We start from the raw sequence: 17651 nt of genomic DNA, 5'->3' as shown, positions 1-17651 counted from the left end.
AGGGGCTCTACTACTGAGCCACGCCCCCAGCCCCTCACTGGGGGATTCCAGACAGGTGCTCCACCACGGAGCCATGTCCTCAGCTCTATCCCTACTGACTCATTAGACCAGATAAACTGACTTTCAACTTGTTCTGTAGCTCAAGCAGGCCTCAAGATTGTGATCCTCCTGCGGTAGCCTCCTCAGTAGCTAGAAATTACAGTACTGAGTCACCAGGTCTGGTTTGGCTATATCCTTGGTAAAAAATATATTAAATAGATCTCTCTCTCTCTCTCTCTCTCTCTCTCTCTCTCTTTTTTTTTTTTTTTTGAGATCTGCCTTGGGAATCTTTTTCAGAACACCAGCCTTGACACTCCAATCATAAAACAACCAGTCAGTGAATACAACAGAGCATAGATGGCCCATGTAGGGCGGGCTCATGTAGGGACTTCCTTAACTACCTTCTTCACAATACTGAAATAGTAAAGTCAGAAGCCAAGGAAGAAAAAGTTGATTGAAAAAGAAAAACTGAGGAGCTGGGGAGATGGCTCACTTGGTAAAAGGCCTGTCTTGCAAGCAGCAGGGCTTGAGTCTGGGCCCCAGAACCCACATTTAAAAAGCTGGACACAATGGTGCACACATGTAATCCCAGCACTGGGAAGCAGAAACAGGCCGATCCTTGGTGATAGGTGACCAACCATCCAACCTAGCCTACCTACGTCATGTGCTCCAGGTCAGTTAAACTGTGTCCAAAAAAAAAAAAAAGATGGTATCCAAGGTTGACCTCTGACTGCCACACATGTACCCCATACACACATGTGCATATGCACACACACATGTATCAGCAAGGTGGAATATGGGGACTCAAATCTGTAATCTTTAAGAATTTAGGGTTATCCTCGGCTACAGGGTGAGTTTGAGGCCAGCCTGGGCTACACAAAACCCTATCTCAGACAAACAAATAAGAAAAAAAAGTTTCTTCCTGAGAGAAAGGCAACTATACAATACTGTAGGCACAAGGCAGGAAGATGTCCCTTCTTATAGGACTCGGAGCTACAGACACTGGATGCCCTGAACACCACACTGCAGAGATACTGTGCCGGGATTAAACAGTCAAGCTCCTATCTGGCCCCCTGTAAGGTTATTTTAATGTTATTGGGGGCTGGAGACACGGCTCGGCAGTTAAGAGTGTGCACTGCACTTGCAAATTCCTTGGGTGTACTTCCCAGCACACAAGCTAGGTGGCTCACAGCCATTCGAAACTCCAGCTCCAGGGTACCTGAAGCCTCTGGCCTCCGTGGGCATTGGTACTCAACATGTGCACATCCATGCAAGGTTAAACATCCTAAATCTCGAAACAGACCACTGCAGGCTGTGGAGCTCGGAGCCAGTTAAAACATCCTTTTGGGCTTGCTAGAATGGACGGGGTTCTCTACACTCCTTGACATCCCTCAAGGACCAATGAGGCATACTCGTCTGGAGTAAGGACGATATAGCTGGGTATTTCTAGACTTGGGACAAAATGGGTCATGGTGGCTGTGACCTATCTAGAAGCTAAAGAGACATCTTCGAGTCCCTGGGCTGGTGTCCGATGAGACAAGGACCTGGGAGGAACAGAGTTTCCTTGCCCTTCTTGTGGGTGGTACCCAAGTTCTGGGTACCAGAAAAGGAAAAGGAGGCTCTGGGCACCCCGTTCTATAGACCGCATGTATTTGTTCTGTCATGCTGGAGACGGGATTGAGGACCTCTCCTAGGGTAGTATTCTAGTGCTCTGGCACTGAGCCACACTCTCAGCTCATTTTTTAAAAATCAACTTTGAAACGGGATCTCACTAAGCTACTGAGGCCGGCCTTGAACTTGCCATCTACCAAGTCTCAGCCAATCAGGGTTCAGGCGCTAGCAAAATGGTACCTTCAATGGCTCTCAAAGCCTGTGTAGGAAGGATCAAGCAGGGTCCTCTCAGACTACAGTGGTCCCGATGACCCCCATGGCTCTGATGGAGAGAGCCGGAAGCTCCTCCTCTAAGCCCCCCTTGGCTAGCTCCAGGCACAAGGAAAATGCTCCCCCAACTGGTGCAGCAGAGGCCACGCCCTTCCGGTCCCTCCCCAGCCGGGCCCCACAGGAGCAAATGCAGCCTACATGGCTGTGCTGGGCTGAACACAGGGACTCGACAGCCTGGAGTCTATTCTCAGCCACCAGAAGCTTTTCCCGCAGCCGCTCGGCCTCCTGCCTGCTCTGGGCTTCCGCTCTCTGCAACGTCTCGTAATCCAGCATCTTCTTTTCAGCCAGTGAGATCTGCTCTTTGAGGAACTCAATGGCCTGCGCCTGGCCGCGGTACTCCACATCCAGTCCCTCCAGCTCCTGCACGCGCAGCTGGGCGTCGCGACATTGGTCCTGGGCTTCTTGTAGCTCCAGCCGGTGCTGGCTGGCCTGCTCTTCCAGCTGTTCCCTCCAGTGCTGCTGCAGCCCGGCCAGCTCCTCCTGGGCCTCTTGCAGCTTCTGCCGCAGGCCCTCCTTCTCCTTCCCATGCATGGCCGTCTCCAAGTCGTGCTTGGCCTGCAGGTTACCTAACTCCAGCTGGTGCTCCATCTTGATGCCCTCCACCAGGGCCTTCAGCTCTCCAATCTCCTTCTGCTGGGCGCCTGGGCCAGAGTTCAGCGTGGCCTTCAGGTCCTCCAGGGATTTCTGGTGGTCGGAGGCCAGCGAGTCCAGCTTGGATTTCCAGTTGTCCATGAGCCCCATGTTCTCCGTGGTGGCCTGCTGGACCTTGGCCTTGAGGTCTGCCACCTCTTGAGCGTACTTTTCGTTGGCCGCCCGGAGCTTGTCCACCTCCATCTGGTAGGTCTTTAGCATGTGCTCATACTTGTCCTGGAGCAGGGTGCTGTCTCGCTGGTGCTCCTTGGTAGCCGACAGCAGCCGCTCCCGCAGCCGCAGGGTCTCGGCGGCCTCTGGGTGGTCGGCGGGTGGCGGGCCTGACTGGAGGAGACAGTGTTGCAGCTCTTCAATCTCACCACGCCGCAGGCTCAGCTCTTCTTCTAGCTGCAGCACCCGAGACTTCTCAGCCACTGTGGTCAGCTGGCAGGAGGGAGAGACAAGTTAGTGACCAAGGATCAGTGCTGCAGACAAGGCAGCCATGATGGGGACGGTCAGATGATGGGGAGGTGCCTATCCCTAGCTGGGTACTGGCTGTTCTCCGGGACACTATTATACTCCAAATGATGGGATGAATCAAACTCTCATCGCTTAGGTGGCTTAGAACATATCATTGCTCAAGAGAGGTTTGACCTTAGAGGACCTTCTCGAAGCTAATGCTTTATGTGTACACATATCTCAGCAATCCTCCTGCCTCAGCCTCCCAAGTGCTGGGGTTACAGGTATGCACCACCATGCCCAGCTGGGTAAGCTTTTTTCTGACTTGCAGTCTGCTGGAGCTATAGCTCAAAGGGCCTGTCTAGTGGGTGCTAAATCATCTGGTGAGTTTCCTGCACACAGCACTCTGGCACACAGGTGCCTATGATCACCTGGCAATGGACACTGTGCACATGAAGCCACTGTGTCCCCAGACACCTACATGGCCTGCAGTGCTATGGCCACTATGCACAAACTGAGCCCCTTGCCACAAGCCTCCGACTATCTGCAGGGTGGTTTTCCCGATCCATGCTTGCTGCCTGGTCAGATTCCTCCCAGCAGAGCTACAGCTATTTGGACCTACATACGGTACATGCACAACAGGTGCGGAGAAGCCAGCTGGGCCTGGGGTACGGGACATAGAACCACACCCTAGAACTGTCTGGACTGTTTTCCCTAACTCAGCTTCTCAGGGGCTCCCTAACACACTGTATGGCTATGGCCAGACTCTGAGGCTGACATCATCCCGATCTTTGGGGGATATCCCAACATATAAAGCCCTACTTCCTAAGCCTCAGGTCCTCCAGGTTGCTGCTGCCACCTTAAGAGTCTCTGGGCTAGACCACTCTGGGTCTGCATTCCTGACAAGGAAGCCCATGTCCACCCAAGTAAGGGGCAGAGTACTCCATGAAGGTTTCTTTCTGGCAATAGACGGGAGGGAGGCACAGGGAAGGTCTCCCAAAGACACCTGTGTTTACAGAGCCATGAACTTGGAGGTAATCCCAGAGGACCAAGACCCTCTTCCCCAGGGGTACCACTTGGCCACAGTGAGCTTGACTTAAAAATCTCAACTTCCCTCCCAGAGGGGAGCACGGAAGGGACTCTAAAAAGCAGTAGCAAGAACAGCCATTATGATGGCAGAGGTAATGATTAAAAAAGGCAAAGGGGTCATCGACGGGCCAAGGTGCTGGCCAGGTGGGTGGCAGTGGCGGGCACGGTTTACCCTGTTATCCGCTAATTCTCTGAGCAGCCGCTCGGCCTGCGCCTTCTCCAATAGCAGGCTCTGCTCCAGCTCCCCAATGCGCGCGTGCTCCAGCTGGGTCTGGGTCTGCTCCACCCAGAGTGGGGGTGGGGGAGGGATGACAAGGTGGGCAAGGAAGGCAGGGACGTGGGGAAAGGGATACAGGGAACAGGAAGCCGGAGAAAGAAAGAAAGGGCATGAGAAGGAAAAAGAGAGAGAGAGAGGAGGCGTCATCTTCCGTGAACAAGACTGAAAATAGATCAATGAGCCGGAATTGCTTGGGGAAGAGAGAAAGGTCTCAGAAGTGGGGTGTGTGAGGGGGCTGGGTGCCCTCCCATCATTGTGGCCTAGTTGGGGGCGTGTTCAAGGCAGAGGAGGCCGTGGGAACCAACCCTTGCCAGCCTCTGGTAACGCAGTGGCAAAGGATACCCCAGGGTCTTCCCTTGGGGGGGTTTAAGGGTCTTCTCTTTTCTTGTTAGGTACATTTTATTTATTCATAGTGTGTGTGTGTGTGTGTGTGTGTGTGTGTGATGTGTGTGTGATGTGTGCGCACGCGCACACACATCACAGTGCATATAAAGGCAGTTAGAAGGAGTGGATTCTCCCCTTCCACCATGTGGGTCCTGGGAATCAAATTCTGGGCGTCAGGTTTGGTAGCACCTTTACCTGCTGAGCAGTCTCCCAAGCCCTTCTTTTTATAGCCACTACACAGCTCCGGCGGGCCCTGAATAGCCTATAGGCCTTGAGTTCCCACATTACCCACAAGCCCCTACCTCCTGAATGCTAGGATTCAGGGTGTCCCTACTCCATCTGTTTGTTTGTTTGTTTGTTTTCCAAACAGAGTTTTGCTGTACAGAGAAGGCTGTCCTAAAACACACTGTGTGTCCCAGTCTGCCCTTGGAACTGTATTCCTGATTCTGGACTCTTGCTTGGTTTAGTTTTATGAGACAGGGACTCACTATGTTTGTTGCTAAGGCTGACTCCCACTTCCCATGTATGAAGACCGTATCATGCTCCGCTTGGCCTGGAACTCAGTATGCAGTCCAGGATGCCCTTGAACCTGCAATCCTTCTGCCTCGGCCTCCCTAGCACTGGGATGACAGGAGTGTGCCACCATGCTTGGCTAACTCAATCACACCATCTTGATTCTCCTGGATGGGGAGTGGGCTAACACCCATTGCCCTTCCCGGAGCCTGGCTTGGTCGACATCCCTCCCCCTCTCTTCACCCTTCCCAGATTCTGCAGAGGACGCCTGGTCTCTGGAAGTACAAGGGCACCTTTGTCCCCTCTTTACAACACCCGTTTCATTCGAGAACAAAGCACAGCATTCTCTGGGTGGCACAGGGCTGGCATTTGGGTGGCCCATGATGGATCTCTGCAAGGAAGCAGGGAGGCGGAGCGGGCACGTACCCCGGGGTACGCTAGGAGACCAGAATGGAAACCAGGTTTGTCCCCAGAGAGAGGGGAGGGTGCTGCTCACCCTTAGAGAAACACAGGTTAAAGTGATCACTCCTCCACATACACACACCACACACACAACCCTGCGCAAGGGGTGGGCGGGGCTTAGACGGTAGGGCGAATACTCAGATGCCAGCAAGAAGTGGCAGCCATGGAGACTGAAAGATTGGAGGCCAGGCACCTCATGGCAGCAGTCAGTAGAGGAAGAGCAAGAGGGAGGCTTTATGAGCAATGGTGAGTTTAGTCATGAAGACAGTAGAAGATGGGGTGACCCAGCCCAAAGGGACCAAGTGTTCTGTTTGGGTCAGGGTTTAGGTTTTCAACTTTGTGTGTTCATATGCATGTGGGACCAGAGCTGGATGTTGGGCAGTTGCGTGGGGTGGTATGGGGGGCTCAAGACAGGGTTTCTCTGTGTAACTCTGGCTGTCCTAGAACTCAACAGGTTGCAGACCAGGCTGGCCTCGAACTCAGAGAGAGAGAAAACGATCCTCTTGCCTTTGCCTCTGGAGTGTTGTGATTAAAGGCAAGCTCCACCCTGATTTCTGAGACAGGGTCTCACTGAGCTATGCCAACTGGCCAGTTTCAGCAACAAGATTAGATATGTGCCACGCTTATTTTTGCTTTTGTTTCTTGGGACAGGGTCTCTTCTGTGTAGCCCTGGCTGTCCTAGAACTTACTCTGTAGACCAGGCTGGCCTCAAACGGAGAGATTGGCCTGCCTCTGCCTCCCAAGTGCTGGGATTAAAGGCATGTGCCACCATGCCTGGCTGTGGTGCCCCTTTTTAATGAGAGTGCTAGGAATCCAAACTCAAGTTCTCTACTGATGAGCCTCATCCTGCCCCCACCAACTGGGGAGTTCTGGCCAAGTGACCAGCTGAGCCATGTCCCCAGGGTCCCCAACTTGAGTTTCTAGGTAAGTCTTCTGTTCTGAGCTCTATCCCCTAGCCCTTGGTTTTAATTTATAAATTTTTAGATTGCCGTATTTATTTGATGTGTATAAATGTATTTCCTGCATGTGTGAATGAGACCATGTATGTGCAGAGACCTTAGAGGCCAGAAAAAAAATCAGATCCTCTGAAACTGGAGCTCTAGATGCTTGTGAAGTACCATGCAGGTGCTGGGAACAAAACTCAGGTCCTCTGTAAGAACAGCAGGTGCTCTTAGCCACGGGGCTATCTCTCTGGTCCCAGTTTTGACTTTCTAAAAGATTTGTTTTTATGTGTGTGTGTGCAAGCATGCAGGCATTCCCATGGGTGTATGTGCAGGTCCCTGTCGGGGTCAGAAGAGGGCGCTACAACTCTTATTAGCTGGAGATCTAGGAGGTTGTGAGCCGTCTGGGACCCGAACACCATGATCTCCGAAACATAGTGAGTATTCTCAGCCACTGAGTCGTCCGTCCCTTTTGTCTTTTAAGATGATTGGGGAAGGGGCTGGAGAGATGGCTCAGCGGTTAAGAGCACTGACTGCTCTTCCAGAGGTCCTCAGTTCAAATCCCAGCAACCACATGGTGGCTCACAACCATCCGTAATGAGATTGGATGCCCTATTCTGGTCTGTCCGAAGACAGCAACAGTGTACTCATACATAAAAATAAATAAATTAATTAATTAATTAAAAAAAAAAGATGGTTGGGGAAAACAGGCAAGGTGGCTACACGCCTGTAACCCTAGCACCTACAAGCCAAGGCAGGAGAATTCTGAGTTCCAGGCCAGCCCAGGTAGTGTCAAAAATCCCAACCCCAAACAAATGCGTGTAAACTGACTTTAGCACAAATTCACATTCTGATTGCTCTGAATATGGTCACGATTTAGTCTTTAGAATAATAATAATAAAAATCAACACAGGATGTGACAGTCTTTCTGGCTAAACTGGCCTTGTGACACTGTTTGTCCCGTCCTGTCCCCCTGTCTCAATGCCTGCCAGCCTATTGGTAGCCCTGGGACCAATCAGATTCTCTTTGGGGGATAACTTGGGTGGTAGCAATCTGGCAGGCTGGAATAAGGAGCAGATGTAGTAAAAGATACAGACAGACAGGCAGCAGACAGGCTGACCCTGGAGTCGCCAAGGATCTGTGAGCACCTGACACCATCCTGACTCCAGCCCCTTGAACTGCTGGCCCGGGGTGGGGTGCATTTCCCTACAGCTAAGATCTGTTGATGGCAGCAGGTGGAGAAGGCTCAGCTCTGGCAGCCCCTCTCCCCTCAAGCCCACCCATCTGTCCCCTACAGGGGGACTGCTGTCCTTCAGATAAGCCAGACATAACCACCTGTGCTGTCCCTTTGGCTGTAACAAAAGCACAAATCATAACAGCTTCAGGCTGGGTAAGGATACTTGGCTTTTCTGCCCCTTCCTTCCTTTCTTTTTTGAGTCTCAATTTATCCATTTATCCCAGGCTAGCCTCAGACTCACGGCATAGCCAAGGCTGGCCTTGAACTCCTGATCCTCCTGCTTCTGTCTCCTGAGGTCTGGGATTACAGGCGTGCACCGCCATGAACAGCCTTCATCGTGTTTTATAAGACAGGGTCTTACTATGTAGTCCTGCCTAGCTTAGAAATCCACAAACCAGACTAGCCTTGAATTTGCCATGTAGCCAAGGATGACTTCAATTTCTAGCCTCCTGCCTCCACCTCCCTATGGTGGGGTTACCGGCATGTGCTCCCCTGCTGGGATTTGAACTCACAGCTCTACACTTGCTAAGCAGTTGTTCTCCCACTGAGCTACATCTCCAGCCCCTTTCACTTTTTTCCAGTCAGAGTCTTGCTAAGACGTGCGGGTTGACTTAGACTTGATACGTAGCCCAGGCTAGCCTTGAGCTTGTAATCATCTGGCATCAGCCACCCTAGAAAGCCAGGGAGCCACCAGGCCCAGATCAGCCTGAGTTTGAACCCAGAAATGACCTATGGCTGTGACTTCTAAGGTCCCTCAGGAACTTGGGAAATAGTCACAAATGCAGACCACTGAGTCTTAGTTGTATTTAAATAAGCTCCCCTGGGGATGAACACTCAGGCCTGAGAGCCTGTAAGGAGGAGACTGCTTCCTTCTCCAGTGGAGGAAGCTGAGGCTTGCCTAAGGGAAGTTGCTTTCAGAGGCCGGACAGGTCCAGCAACGCAATCGGAAGAGTTTAGCTCCCTGTCTCACCTGGCCGTTCCAGAAAGTTCTTCCTTTTTCCTTTCCCAGAGACACAAGGCATCAAGAGACACAACAGGAAAGGTGGCCAAGGGTGGCCTCCTGACCCCAGAGGTCTCTGCAGTCCTCAGGAGCAAGGCTAGCCTCCTCAGTGGACCTGAGGCCCTCTGGCCCCTAAGTCAGCACAGTGTGTTTATGAACTAGGAACAGTTCTATTGTATTCACACCCTGCATACAGGTGGCAAATTGGTGAAGGTACAGGCTGGGGCAGGACCTAACAATTGTCTCTAGTGTATACATTCGTTGGTTGGTTGTACCACTGGCGGTAGTCTTTGACTTCTTGAGCTCTGGCCCTTTCTTTCTTCCTCCCATTCTCTCCCCTCCCCCCTCTTCTCATGTAGCCCAGGCTAACCCTAAACTCGCTATATAGCTGAAGAGGACCTTGAACTCAGTTCATCCTTCTTCCACCTCCCAAGTGCTATGGTAACAGGCTTATGCCACCACTCCTGGTTTATGTGGTACCGGAGAGGGAACCCAGGGTTTCTTGAGTGCTAGGCAAGCGCTCTGCCAACTGAGATACAGCCCCAGCCAGTGAGCCCTAGTTCTGCTGCATATAAATTCTTGTGATCCTAACTGCTTCTTCTAGCCAGTCCTGTGTCTATGACCCCAGGAGTCTGGCTCCTATGTCATTAGGCAAAGACCTACAATCTTTCTTGACTCTCTTCAACTGCCAACATGGGGTCCCCTGTATTCCTGGAATACAACCAAGCCCACTTCTAATACCAGATGCCCTAAGCCTGCATCTCCTCCCCCCTCCTAGGTGGAGGCTTTTGATTCTTTCCAATATTTTCATTGCAATCACCCAGGCCTCCCCAAGGAGGTGCAGGCTTGCTGCTTGAACACCAAGACAAGGATTGGGCCCATGGTGCTAAGTGAGCAGTGGAGAACTTCACCGTTACCTCCAAGTCTCCTTTGGTGATGGATTCTTCTTCCACCCGGAACTGCAGGTCCTCCACCTTTCTGCGGGGAAGAAGAGAGGTAGAGATGGGCTTTGGGGACCAAGGAGATAGCTCAGTGATAGAGCCCCTGACTAGAATCCCCCAGTGAGGGGCTAGGGGCGTGGCTCAATGGTAGAGCCCCTGCCCACAATCCCCCAGTGAGGGGCTGGAGGCATGGCTCAGTGGTAGAGCCCCTGCCTAACACTAGAGGTTCCTTAGTTCCACCCACACACAGCATACACACAGACACACACAGACACACACACACACACACACATACAAGCACAAAGGCAAGTGGACATATACCAGGCCAGTTATGGTTCAGACGATGGAAGCATCAGAAGTTCGAGGTTCTCAGGGACCAAGTTAGACCACAGAGTCGGGAGCTACCTGGAATCTTGTACTTGAGGAGGGACAGAGCTTTCTGGAAGCCTACTGTGCTGAACACGAGCCTTCTTCCTCTCAGGATGTCCATGGAAAACGGGACAATTGTCCGAGCCATGTGTGGTAGAGTATAACTCTGGGTGGTCAAGGCCAGCCTAAGCTACATGGTAAGACCTTGCCTCAAAACACCAAGTCAAGACAAAGTCTCTTCAGAGGGTATCTTCTGCCATGTGGCCCTGTCTCAGCAAAGAGGACAAGGCAGGCCCAGGGACTTCCTCTTCAACTCCACTCCCTCCTCAAAGTTGAGAGCTGAAGTCCCAGTATGCATTTCCTGGGCTGCCCACAGATGTAGGCGGTCCCTAGGCTCCCCACTGTGGGAATAAGACACTCCCTTCGGGGACACAGGTTCACCCTATACACATGCCAAACAAGCAGAGGACAGGGACAAGGCCCATCTCTTACTGCCATTTACAAATGGGGTGCGCTGACAGACCTATAAGACAACTGAAGTCCTAAAGTAATGCTACACAATTCTGGGACCTGCACTCAGGCCCTTGGCGAACACAGCTCCTATGATGCTTTATTTTGGAAAAAAAAATTTGTTTGAGCTTGCATACAATGTATGTATGAACATGTGAGTGTAGGAGGCCACGGTTTGATGGTGTGTTTGTGTGTTTACATGTGTATGCACGTGAGTGTGCATGAGGCGGGGTAGTTTGATGGTATGTGTGTATGTACGTGCATACATGTGTATATACATAGGCAGAGGCCAGAAGAGGACACTGAGTGTCTTACTTATCACTCTCTGCCGTATTCCCTTGAGGGAGGGTGTCTTGATGAACCTGAAGCCAGACTGGAGGTGGGGGTGGAGACAAGGTCTCACTATATAGCCCTGTCTAGCCTGGAACATTATGTAGACTAGACTGGCCTTGAGTGGACAGATTCACCTGCTTCTGCCTCCCCAGTGCTGGGGTGAAAGGTGTGTGCCACCACGCTTGGTGGTCCTAACTGGATAGACTGGCCAGGGAGCTCTGGGGACCTGCCGGACTTGCACAGCCTGTGCTGGGGTTACAGACCTGTGTGACCATGCCTGCCATACTGCTAGGGAGCTGAACCCAGGCCCCCTGGGCGGCAGGCACTTTGCCAGTGAGCTGTCTCCTGCTTCGCTCGTGATGCCTTCCTTAGAAGACTTGTTTTTGTTTTCTGGCATGAGATGCATCACCATGGGAACCAGATGTGTGGGCCAGGACTAGCATCTCATGGAGATATAAATAAGCCTCATTTCCCTCAGTGAGACAGTAACGGCAGGACTTGGCTGTGTTCCCCAAACAGATGTAAATGGGGGTGTCAAGATTGGGGGCTGCTGCCAGCATGGGGGAAGGAAGGACCATACAGAAATCAGCATCTTTTGGGAAGGAGGTAAAGGACCAGCTCTGTATCCCAGCAGGAGACCCAGGAGCTTGGGCCTGCGTCTCTGGTAGGGGCTGAGGGACGAACATGTCTGTATCTTTACAGGGGTCTCTGAGTCCGCATCAGTGGGTTCCTGTCCCTGACTTTGGTTAAGGGCTTTTCTAGGAAATCAGGAGTGGGGAACTTCTAATCCATCTCTGGGGAAGTCTCAAAAACTGATGTATGGGCCAGTAGGATGCCTTAGCTAAGTGGTTGCTGCCGAGCCTGGCAACTGAGTTCGATCTTCAGGACTCACACAGTCAAAGGAACCCATGTCCCCAAGTTGTTTTTTGATCTTCATGCATATGTACCACCCCCAACAAATGTAAAAAAAAAATTGTTTCTAATTGATAGACAAGCCAGGTGTAGTGGTACACACCTGTTATCCCAGCATTCAGAAGGCTGAGGCAGGAGAGTTGTGAATTGGAGGCCAGTCAGAAGTACATAAGAAGACCCTGTCTCATGGGTAAAACAAAGAATGGAGACTGAAAGAAATTTTATTCAGTGAAGTACTTGCTAGGTGCGATGGCTAAACTCAGTGGTCAACGTGACTTTATCTGGAACAACTAGACCCAGGCTGCCTAGCATACCTGTGAGAAGTTAGTTCTCTTGTCCAGATCGCTGACGTGGGAGGACCCGGTCTATTTCTGGGCCACATCTTTTGGTGGCAGCCCATGTCAAAGGACATGGAAGAAGGAAGCTTTTGATTTTTGCTGGCTGCTTGTCCTCACTCTTGCTGGCAAGTTCATCTATCCCACTGCGGAGGCATTCATTCACCTGAATTAGGACCTACTTCCTCAGGATTCCAGCACAGACTGAAGACCAGCAGCTCTCCAGGAGTCCGCTGGGACTCCAGCACCACATTGGGACTGCCAAGACATGCAGGCTCATGGCTTCAACAACCACCAGCTTTCTGGCATTTTTGTAATGAGATAGACATTGATGGATTACCTAGGCCACAGCCTGTAATACACCCCCCTCTCTCTCTACACACACACACACACACACACAAATATTAATTATTTTAAAAAAGAACCCAAGACTACAATTCCTCCTCAGGGGTTAAATTCAGCCCTGTGCAAGCACTGAGCTACAGCCCAGTCCTTTAGAGGGATAGGGTTTAGATAATAACTTGCTATGTAGACCAGGCTATCCTCAAACTGTGAGCAATCCTCCTGCCTCAGTCTCCTTAGTAGCTGAGCTTATAAACATGAGTCACTACACCTGGCCCAAGCCTTGCTGTGTTAAAAAAAAAAAACAACTCTCTCTCTCTCTCTCTCTCTCTCTCACACACACACACACACACACACACACACACACACTCACAGTCTCATGTACCCCAAGCTGCTCTCAAATTCATCTGATAACCCTGATTCCCAATCTTCCTGCTTCTTCCTTCTGAGTGTTGAGAGAACACCACTCCCAGTTTATATAGCGCTGGGACTCAAACCCAGAACTTTCTGTGTCCTAGGCAAACACTCTCCCAACTGAGCTACATCCACACCCCATTTGTGTTTGTTTATTTTTATTTGAAGACTGTTGTGCTAGATTGCCCAGGCTGAAACTGAACTCGGTACGTAGCCCAGGCTAGGCTGGAACTACCAATCCCTTGCTTCAGTGCTAGGATTACAGACAGGTCTGTCTATGCTGCCACACCTGATTTCCCTGTGCTCCTTCACTGGGCTCTGAGATGACACCCTCTGGCCCAGCTGATGCACACCACGTACCTCCTCTCTTCCTCCAGCTGATTGGACAGATCCACTTTCTCTTTCCTCACGTTTTCCACCAGCATCCGTGCCCGCTGCAGCTTTTCCTCGGCTTCTGCAACATACTGACCCAGAGCAAGGCCAGGACAGGGGCAAGTCAATTCCAGGCTCTCTTGGGGACAGAAGAGAAGCAGAGGAGGCAGAAGAATCCTAGCTCCCTCTTCCCTGATGGCTGCAACCAGGCAGGGATAGTGATGCTGACACGAGGAGAGGGGACTCAGGAGGCAAGGATGCAGAGACCCCACACGGGAAGGGGATCCTAGACTCCTCTGAACATGGACATAAACTTGGCTTCGTGATAGTTTTGTTTTAATGCTGGGGATCAAACTCAGGGCCTTGTATATATCAGGCAGTTGCTCTAATGCTAAGCCACGCCCCCAGCCCCTCACTGGGGGATTCTAGGCAGGGGCTCTCCCACTGAGCCACGCCCCCAGCCCCTCACTGGGGGATTCTAGGCAGGGGCTCTCCCACTGAGCCACGCCCCCTGCCCCTCACTGGGGGATTCTAGGCAGGTGCTCTACCACTGAGCCACGCCCCCAGCCCCTCATTGCGGGATTCTACGGAAGTACACTACTGCTGAGCTACATTCCCAACCGTGTTGTGACCTGTATTAGCCCAAACAACACAGTGAGCTTCAGGCCAGCCTGGGCTGCAAAATAAGACTAAAAACAAATAAACAAAAAAAACTCAACCAAACCAATCAACCAAACACCCAAACAAAAAAAGCAGAAGTCAGTTTCTGACCTAGAAAATGCTGGTGTTGAAATATTAAAAGCAGGAAGCACAGGTTTAAAGGCCAGTTCCCAACTTGACCTTGGCCAAAGGGCTAAGAAGTAGTTATAGGCTACCTTCCAAGATGAGTCTGTGATGGTTAGAATATGCTTGAACCAGAGAGTGGCACTATTAGGAGGTGTGGCCTTGTTGGAGGTGTGTCACTGTGGGCGTGGGCTTTGAGACCCTCCTCCTAGCTGCCTAAAATCGAGTATTCTGCTAGCAGCCTTCAGATGAAGATGCAGAACTCTCAGCTCCTCCTGCACCATGCCTGCCTGGATGCTGCCATGCTCCCACCTTGATGATAATGGACTGAATCTCTGAACCTGTAAGCCAGCCCCAATTAAATGTCCTTATAAGATTTGCCTTGGTCATGGTATCTGTTCACAGCAGTAAAACCCTAAAAGATAGGGTCTCTTAAAAGAATTCTATGTTGGAGAAAAGTCTGTTAAAATGCAGAATGTTCTAAAGGGAAGTTAGTCCATCTTGTAGAGAAGAAGCTTGTTAAAACTCAGGAAATATACAACTCAATAGCTTTAGGAAGTCCCAGAAATTGACAAGGTTCACTCTGGCCCTTCCTCCTAAGCTTATATAAGCAGGGGAGAGCTCTCAAGCAGGACAAGCTGCCTGTTAGGGACCCAAATCAACTGAACTCACTAAGAGACACTTTCTAAGCTGTTGAGCTGGCTGTAAGATTGTACAGTGTTCTCTAGGTTTCCAGCTTTCGTGAGTGTGTGTAGCTTCTCCAGCTCCATGGGAAGAGGTATTCCATGCACCCCGGAGCCTGCCAGCCACCCACCTGCTCATGTTGTGCCTTCAGCAGGGCGATTTCCTTCTCCACCTCACAGATATGGCTGGTAGCCTTGGCTACTTCGGCTCTCTCCAAGTCACGTTCAGCCAGCAGCTGTTCGATGTGCTGCTGTTTCTCCTTCAGGGCCTCCTGCAGAGCTGTGGTGCCTGAGATCTTCCGGGCATAGCGTGAAGAGGTCTCTGTGAGCTGCAGAGAGTGGGCATAGGCGGGACTCAAGATACTGTATTGTACTGAATGTTCCCACTGGTCACACATACACTAACACAGAATGGGAAGTCTTGTCCTTCCCTGTCAGTACCCAGGATGTTCTAAATTCATTGCTAATTCACCCTCAAAGGCAACACGATGGCTGAGAGTTAGCCTTCAACAGGGATCACAGACCAAGCTATACTGAAGTCCCTCTGCCAAACCCAAGTGGCCTCCTCTTCTCTCCTTACCTAGGATCCATGTGACAGCCCTTTGGAATCCCCTGTCTGTATCTACCCCACACTGTTTACCCAGGGAAGGTAACTAAGAAACCAGTCACATATATAACAAAAAATATAAATGGATCAGTTTTTCCTATAAAGAGATCACACTCCACAATACCCCAACCCCAACCCCAACCAAGGGATGCCTGGATTCAGAGCAAGCTGGGGACAGAATAGGACGCTTGATCCTACCTTCACCCTGACATTCTCAAACTCCCCAATGCTATCCTTACCAGTCCACTACGGCTGGGCCGGCCACCAACAGAGGAGGCCACAGAGCTGACAGAGCTGATGGAAGAACTGCTGGGGCTGTGGGTCAAGGCGGAGACACCCATAGCCATACGCTTGGTCTTCTTGGCCTTGGCTGGACTGGTAGACGGGAAGCCAATTCGGATGACCTTGTGGATTGGTGCAAAGAGACCGAACTTGGGTGGGCACTGGAAGTACCTGGGGAGCATAACAGAGCCACACTGATGTCATCAGTGCTTGGAATCTCTTCTACTTCCTAATCCATCTAAGAGCCCAAAAACTACAAGTGTCTCTCAGGCTCTGACAGCCACACCCCAAGGTGAAAGTTTCCCAGATGGAACAGCCAGGAATTACGGTACACACCTATACCAAGACATGAGAGGTGAAGGCAGGGGATTAGCAGGATGGGACTGACAAAAATTTACAGCCATGAACAGCTCTAGAACTACTGTTATGAAATTAGCTGTCCATCACATACCAAATACAGTAGCAAAATTAAAGTGGGACCTCCCAGGGTGCATTGCTCTAAAAACCTACAAACTATCTGGAGTACCCTGGCTTTAACTTCAGTTGTTGCTGGTCTGCCCACCCCCCGAACTGACTCTATTCATGGGGGTACACAGAGAATAAAAACCCTGAAGGAGAGGGACATGGTAGTAAAGATAAGGAGTTCAAGGCCAGCTTCTGACACATAGCGATTTAGAAGCCAGCCTGAGCTACATATACAAGGATATCTCAGAAAAAGAGGAGGGGGCAGAATATGAGAGGGCAGGACACCTGCTGCTCTTTTGCATCACTCAGGAAACACAAGGTAAGTAGAGCCTTCCTGTTATTATTCTTGCCCAACTCAGCCCCGCGCCGTGTGGCAAAGGGAACACAGAACAGAGGGATGCTCAGTGCTTGCCCGTGACAATGACCTCTGGCCTTAGATCTCTTTCAATCAAATGGGATGATCATTCCCTCTGCCTAGCGTGACAGGCTGTTAGGAGGGAGAGCATGTTCACCATGGCATGGTACAGCACGCCCAGGATTTCTCTGCCACCCTGTCTTCACCCCTTCTGACGATCCTCAGGAGAGCCCCTCGTACCTGGTGCCTGCCACTGCCCCATCGTTCTTCCCAAGGGGCTCATCCAGCTCCACACCACACCACTCGCCTTTGGCAAAGTCCGTCTCCCCAACATATCGTACCACGCCGGTCTTCGTCCCACCAACCTGTTGGCACATGGAGAGAGGCAGGTCCAGAGGATGCAGGGGACACAGGTTGAGCCTGGCAGAGGGCAGATGAGAAAGAGGAGAAGCCCACGGACGGCTGGGAGGGACATGGGTTCTAACAGATCACATGGCTGCTACGGGGAAAGGCACAGGTTTGGACAGACACACAGACATGAACTTACACTGGGCTGTAAGTTGCATGAGCTTTCCTAAGTTACAGAACCTTCCAGATCTCAGTGCCTTCATTTACCAAAAGAACTTTTGTGATAACTAAGTAAAGTATTAATGTAGCATCTGCATCATGCTAGCACCTCAGTAAAGCTCTCAATAAAAATACAAAAGCAGTTTTCAGGGCTGGGGGCGTGGCTCAGCAGTTAACCCCTGCCTAGAATCCCTCAGTGAGGGGCTAGGGGTGTTGCTCAGTGGTAGAGCCCCTGCCTAGAATCCCCCAGGGAGGGGCTGGGGGCGTGGCTCAGTGGTAGAGCCCCTGCCTAGAATCCCCCAGTGAGGGACTGGGGGCGTGGCTCAGTGGTAGAGCCCCTGCCTAGAATCCCCCAGTGAGGAGCTGGGGGCGTGGCTCAGTGGTAGAGCCCCTGCCTAGAATCCCCCAG

At 51.3% G+C, this 17651-nt stretch overlaps 1 protein-coding gene across 1 annotated transcript in view; it reads right to left on the bottom strand.

Moving 5' to 3' along the window:
- Positions 1–17651, bottom strand: part of Clip2 (CAP-Gly domain containing linker protein 2) — a 57716-nt gene that overhangs the window by 10891 nt on the left and 29174 nt on the right. Inside the window, exons 4-10 of the mRNA XM_028765943.1 lie at positions 16916–17040; positions 15813–16026; positions 15098–15295; positions 13489–13592; positions 9890–9950; positions 4331–4435; positions 2119–3054 (exon numbers count right to left, since the gene is read on the bottom strand). Of these exons, the coding sequence (XP_028621776.1) occupies positions 2119–3054; positions 4331–4435; positions 9890–9950; positions 13489–13592; positions 15098–15295; positions 15813–16026; positions 16916–17040 (1743 nt within the window). The remainder of the gene's footprint in view (positions 1–2118; positions 3055–4330; positions 4436–9889; positions 9951–13488; positions 13593–15097; positions 15296–15812; positions 16027–16915; positions 17041–17651) is intronic.

Source organism: Grammomys surdaster, unplaced genomic scaffold (genome assembly GCF_004785775.1).
Source record: "Grammomys surdaster isolate TR1022 unplaced genomic scaffold, NIH_TR_1.0 166, whole genome shotgun sequence".
NCBI lineage: Eukaryota > Metazoa > Chordata > Mammalia > Rodentia > Muridae > Grammomys > Grammomys surdaster.
Note: the sequence above shows the minus strand (reverse complement) of the source record. Positions and strands in the feature narration are given on the sequence as shown.